The sequence below is a fragment of the Erigeron canadensis genome, chromosome 3, assembly GCF_010389155.1.
Source record: "Erigeron canadensis isolate Cc75 chromosome 3, C_canadensis_v1, whole genome shotgun sequence".
Lineage (NCBI taxonomy): Eukaryota > Viridiplantae > Streptophyta > Magnoliopsida > Asterales > Asteraceae > Erigeron > Erigeron canadensis.
In genome coordinates, this window is record NC_057763.1 from 33,888,099 (window position 1) to 33,894,774 (window position 6,676).

At 34.0% G+C, this 6,676-nt stretch overlaps 1 protein-coding gene across 1 annotated transcript; it reads right to left on the reverse strand.

Annotated features, from left to right (window-relative positions):
• Positions 1-1,980: 1,980 nt before the first annotated feature.
• Positions 1,981-5,639, reverse strand: LOC122592306 (G-type lectin S-receptor-like serine/threonine-protein kinase At4g27290). The gene is made up of 7 exons (XM_043764509.1): positions 4,325-5,639; positions 3,857-4,006; positions 3,572-3,711; positions 3,114-3,324; positions 2,786-3,023; positions 2,546-2,696; positions 1,981-2,458 (listed from the first exon to the last, which is right to left on the reverse strand). The coding sequence occupies exons 1-7, from the start codon at positions 5,592-5,594 to the stop codon at positions 2,153-2,155; spliced, it is 2,466 nt and encodes an 821-aa protein (XP_043620444.1). The 5' UTR covers positions 5,595-5,639; the 3' UTR covers positions 1,981-2,152.
• Positions 5,640-6,676: the final 1,037 nt, after the last annotated feature.

A 6,676-nucleotide genomic window follows, 5' to 3' on the forward strand; every position in this document is an offset into this window, starting at 1 on the left:
GGATTTGAAAAGTCATATGTTGTGAATCCCTTCCGGTAAAAGATGCTAATAATATAGATCGTGACTATCCATGACCACATACATCCAATCGTAAATATTGTCAAACTTTGTGAATAAGAGGTCTTTTAATTAATCACTCTCACTTTTACTTCTGCTCACATAGCATATCAACTTCACTAGAGTACTTAATAGCGTCTTAATTAGTTTGTAAGTTTATCCTTTTTCAAAAAAGATTTATTTTAGTTTGGGAAAAGTATCTGTGTGTGTATGTAACTTATGACCAGTTACTATTGTATGAAAGAAACTTTAGTGCGGTTCATTGTATGTAAGTAACCTGTTAAAACTGAATGAATCGTGTAAACAAGCTGATGTGGAGCTATCTCATTGGGTCATGTATTAGATGTCTGGTGGTGTCACGTTGATTTTTTACACGATTCGTTCAGTTTTAGCAGGTTATTTACATACAATAAACCCGACTAAAGTTTCTTTCATACAATAGTAGCTGGTCACAAGTTACATACACACACAAATACTTTTCCCATATATATATATATATAACTTTTTGTCGAATCCAAAAACTCATTAAATAAAAGAAGAGTGTAGGAGCTAATGTATAGCCCCTAATATTCAAATGAACTCAAGTAAAATTAAGCTCAACTCGACTTATTTACACCCATAGTTTTCTTTAATAATTGAATGATAATTGAGGTGTTATAGATGGTTTGTTTCTTATCAACATGTATAATAAACATAATGAAATAACAAAACGAGATTTCTCTTGCTAAATATATTACGAGTACATAAATATATATATATATATGTTAACGAGTTCTTTTTTTCTTTTTGAACGATAACTTAACAAAAAAAAACATAGCAATAATTATATTAACATCTGTCGAGAGGTTTAAAAAAAAAAGAAGAGAAATTGGCAAAAATAGAAAGAAAAAAAAAACATAAAATGATCAATGAGATTTAAAATATACATAGCATATGATTTATTACTATTTTTATTTGTATTTAGATAAATACCAAATGTGAAATACTCAAATGCCTAATAATTGGAGTTATGCAATCCACACGGAGTGACACGAAAGCAAAAGGAGGCTCATGTGCAATGGAGGCCCACCTATATTTTTTTCCTAATGGGCTGTACAACAAAATTTAAGGCCCAATAAAAGCTCCAAAGGTAAACGTCAGTCAATTTTTTTATTTTTACCAACTGGTAATTACCGAGCGGGGGAAGAAAACATCCAAAATTTAGAGGGTGTTCGTGATTACGTTTTGAGTTTATTATCTGATTATTGCGTTTGCATTACGCAAATAATGAAAAAATATGTTTGGCAAAATAAGTGATTATTTACATTTTATTATAGAAAAAACGCATTTTTAATAAAGCACGTAAGAACATGCTTTTTCAAACCACAGTTTTTAAACACAAAAACCCACTTATACAATCGCTAAACGTTGAAAATCTGAATATTCAGTTTTCAAAGTGGTTGCCTGGTTGGTATCAAAGTTCAACTTTGATGTAACTGTGTAATGTGTAATATAATGTATACTTATATAGTATGTCGCAATTTGATAAATATTTTCTGATTTAGGAACTAACGTTGTTTTTATTTATTTCCACATTTATATCACACCCCCTAATAAAGTTCCGTAATAATCAATTATTGAAGTGGGAACCAGGTAGACCAAACAAACAACCAATGCATTATAATAGATGAAAATGGGTCCTACATTTCATTTTCTATTTGAACCATACCCAACTGTGTTCCTCATTTCCTATTTTAATTGAGTAATCCTATATTTTTTAGAGTTGTTATAAAATCTGTTTATTTGTCTGATAAAATTTGTTAGGTGGTTCAATTTAATTTGGAATAAATGGTGAATGGTTATGGGCAAATGTATAGTTCATATTTAGACAAGCTTAATTTTCATATAAATGCCACAGTTAAATATTATGACAAAACAGACATCTAAATTGAAACAGATGTCTGCAAAAACAAACAGCCTGTATATATGGTAATGCCATTAAAATAGTGAGTTTGATGTAGTACAGCCAGTTAAAAATGGACATACAGCCTTGTAGTTAAAGATAATATGAAAAATAAAACCGGTAATCCTACAATTTGTGTCATCTATGTATATTCTATCGAGCAGTTATCTCTGTAACGGTTAAATCATTGGTTGAACTTGTTGGAAAAGTGCTTGAAGAAAAATCTGTACCAAGTGAGTTCCTTTGTAAGAAAAATGCTGGCTGCTTAGGCTTCTGCAATGAACCCTCATTGCACAACATTAAAACCACGGACGACATGTTTGGTCTGTCTTCTGGATTTTGTTGAACACATAACAACCCGACATCGATTGATCTTACAACTTCGGATGGATTGGTTGGCTCATCTAAAGTTGTGTCCATGAGTTCCATTGACCTGCCTTCACTATGCAATCTCCACGCCTAATCCAAAAATAGTTATTACTCAGTGAAGTAGAGAGACAATATATAATTAAGTCAGAAAAGTAGTTTGCAGTTGGCTAAAATTACATGTCCAATAAGGTTATTGTCATGCTCCGGATGAACGAATCCCCTATTTCTCTTCCCACTTACAATCTCTAGCACCAAAACACCAAAGCTAAAGACGTCTGATTTTGTTGAGAAAATACCATCTAGTGCGTACTCTGGGGACATGTAACCACTGCGTGCAGCAAAAAATTTTTCTAAAATTGACATAACAAATTTATTAAAAAAGATTGAATGAATATACTGTTGGATTATGTAGCTTACTATGTCCCAACAACTCTCTCTGTGTTTGCTTGAGTTTCATTGCCTCCAAAGCTTCTAGCAATGCCAAAGTCTGATATCTTAGGCTTCATATCCAAATCTAGTAGAATATTGCTAGCTTTAAGATCCCTGTGGATGATTCTTAATCGTGAATCTTGATGCAGATAAAGAAGTCCTCGGGCAATTCCGTTAATGATGTGGAATCGCTTATCCCAATCAAGGAGTGTGCTCTTTGTTTTATCTGCCAAATTAAAATGCAGGTTTAACTTTTCATAGTTTCAGTGGACTTGCAGTTCCTAATGTTAAATGAATGGCAATTTTTTTGTCTGACCAAATATGAACGAGTCTAAGCTTCTGTTTGGCATGTACTCATAGACCAACAACTTCTCGTCTCCCTCTATGCTACATCCAAGGAGCTTAACAAGATTCCGGTGTTGAAGTTTCGATATGCAGATGACTTCGTTCTTAAACTCAACAACTCCTTGACTGGATGTCTTGGAGAGACGTTTAACTGCAATTTCGTGCCCTGCTTCTAGCAGACCCTGAGGATAGCCATTTGCGGTATGAAAAACTTAACAAACTTCAAAGTTGACTTCCTATCATATCCATTTCTATGAGTGGCATTCTTATACTGCATAGATTCATATTCCTATTTTGTTTAATGAATTACAGTATAAGTCGTTTTTAATGGATCGTTGAACCAACATTTCTATCTTAGGGAGTACTCAGCATGGAATGCTATGTATGTTATACTAACCAAATTACATAAGAATTACTTTCTAAGCTTACCTTATACACCGATCCAAACCCACCCTCTCCAAGTTTATTTTCTGGTGAAAAGTTATTCGTAGCTTTTGCTATGGCAGAGAAACCAAACAATGGTAGCTCCATGGCATCATTTTGACCTTCATGATCATGCAACCCTTTCCCTGTACATTATTAAAAAAAACAGAATTTTTGCTATAATTAGAATTGATATTAGTCCAAACTATTTATAACACCTATATGACTATAGTTTATCTTTTCCTTTCACTAGTTTCCACCATTGGATCACCACTAGTTGATATTTCTTACCTTCTCCCTTTGGTTGGGCCCGATACCTTTTTCTCCATGTATACCAGACCAATACGGAGCTCAACACTATTAAAAGAACCCCAAGGAAAACTACTGGTAAGATGATCAATGTTATGTTTGTTCGACGGTTATGGGAAATTGGTTGAACATCTGCATGATATTAACATTGGCAACTTAGAGATGCATAATAACCAGGAATATAGTAAGTCTATATAATTAGACAAAGTTTTCTTTGTGCAATGTGTAGCTAACAACCCAAAGTCCAAAGCAATGGCTTGACCCAATACCTTCAATGACAACTTAAAACCATAGTAAAAGGTATTTGTAGCCCAAAACTTAGAGCTTCTGAGGGCATCAAACTTTTGTTCTCACTACAATGTGGGCCGGGTTATTATAGGTAAATCTCAGTTACTAGTCATTCAAGGTTAATTTATCTTTAATTACAGAGAAACATAGTAACAGAGGTACCTAATTCGGAGGAAGCCATTCTTACGTAGATATCCTGACCACCCTTGCCATATGAGTATATTCTGGTGTCTATGAGGTCACCGAACCAGAGCAAGCAGCCACTTCCTCCATTTCTGATGTCGGTATTTGCATAAGCCATACAAGAACAATTTTTATGGCACATTGCTTCACATTCCTTTAAAGTCATGCTCTTGTCAAACCAGGAAGTATGTGTATTGGGCGATTTCATATTAGAATATCTAATAAACCCATCCGATTCACAACCCAATGGTGTTCGCCTCACACAGCCACCAGACCAATTTGCTGTCTCCCAAGCCTTTTGGTTTCTAGGCACAAATTTTGTCTCGTTTAAACACGAACACGTCTGTGCACTCAAAACAGTGCAACTTCCATAAGCACCGCAGATGTTATATCTATCACATATATCTCTAGGTAATGTGACAATTAGCTGCCACGTCTTACTTTCTTCTACCCAAACCGTACGTTCTACCTGCCCTGTAGAATTCAAGGTGAACCTAGATACAACCGAACTGTTCAAAAGGTCATAACTGAAAGCAATCTCCGTTTCATTAATAACCATATCGTACGTAAAGATCAGATTCTTGCTCAAATCTGAAGCCCCGCTAAACCGTTCACCATTCCATGGTCCAGCCCGAAATTTGATCACCGAGCCCTGTCTTAATATATCCTGAGGATACCCGTGCGTATCAACGCTGTATGTCAATTCAGCTGGAGCTGGATCTTGACTACTTTTCCATGCCGATAAATGCCATTCTTTGCCAGTCAAGAAATCCTTGCCAAATTTCATCCCAGCTAAAAGAGTATCAGTTGGATAGTCAAAACTCTGCCAGATAATTTTGTCATCTAGGTCCATCAACACTAGATTTCCGGATTCCTCTAGCTTTGCTATTGTTTTGCCAGACGACGTCGTGTTGGATGACCACATTACATGATCAGTATTATTCATGATGACAAGATTTCCTGGATTGACTATCTTTACCACACCTGATGATGCTCCTGTGAGCGGGCGATCTCTATTCGCGACCCAAACCACGGTTTTAACAGATATCTTCTTATACCAAATACCAACATATCTATTTTCAGAGCCATCCGGGGTGAAAAATCCTAGCTCAAAAGATCCGTCCGGGGAGACCAACGTGTCGTTTTCTGTCAAGAATTGTGAACCAGAAATGATATCGTTTTCGGCTGTATAGATTTTTTGAAAGTGTAATGAAGCAAGTAAAAGAAAAAAAATTGTTGCTTCTACCATTGAAATCCTTTCCTAGCCTCTAACCTTCTGGATAATTTATTTTGTATAGTGTTATATCTAGATCAATTTAATTAAAAGACTTAAAATTAAAGTAGTGTTATTTTCACCTACCATAATACAAGGTGCTTGTGCATTATTAAGTTTGCAATTAATTGGCAGGGGTCCGGTTGCAGTCAAATTAATCTACAATATATGTATTTAGCGTGTCATTATTTCAAGATAATGAAGTTAAATATGTATTTCGTTTGACAACTTTTCAACAAAATAAAGTTAAAGTATTATCATGGATCTTATTTTTATGTTGTAAAGACCATGACTCTATCTGAAGAAGAAAATAGTGTGCATCCACTATAAAGTTAAAGGCTTACATCCAAAAAGTTTTTTTAGAAAAGTATTTATTGTATTTGTCGCTTTATAATCGTTGCCATCATCCAACTACTACCTTTTAATGTTGATTGGCATGTGAGCATGTGGTCCTATATCGTCCTTTAACAAGGCAAGGAATTACTTGGTGGATACAAACTGGTTTCTTGGTGTATATTAGCATGCCATAAATAAATAAATATTTTTAGTAATTACACATTGTATATTTAAATTTTTCAATTTTAATTTGTAAGATCATGGAGATTATTATATTATCCCTCCACACCAATTTCTATAGTTACATATGAAGCATCATGTGGATTTAATTTTGAAATGTTTTATATCTAAAGTTTACCAGGATTCATATCTTGTTTTATTTTCATCGTTTATATTTCTTTTCGAGAATTTTGATGGAATAGGTACAATCTTCAGTTTGTTGCAACTTATATGACATCTATATATTCTCGATCCTCGTATATATAGAACTAGTTTAGTAATCCGCGTATTACGTGGGCTGATAAAGGAAAAATTTACTTTAATCTACCAAAAAATGTCTATAAATGTCATGTAATCCGATAATAAAAAATATATAAAACTTAAAAGAAAGCACGTAACACATTTGCATATAGCAAACTAAATATTTAAAAGTTAAAATATTTGATGGAGGAATATATAAAATCAAATTTCAATTAGATATGATGTCATAAATTAATTAGATA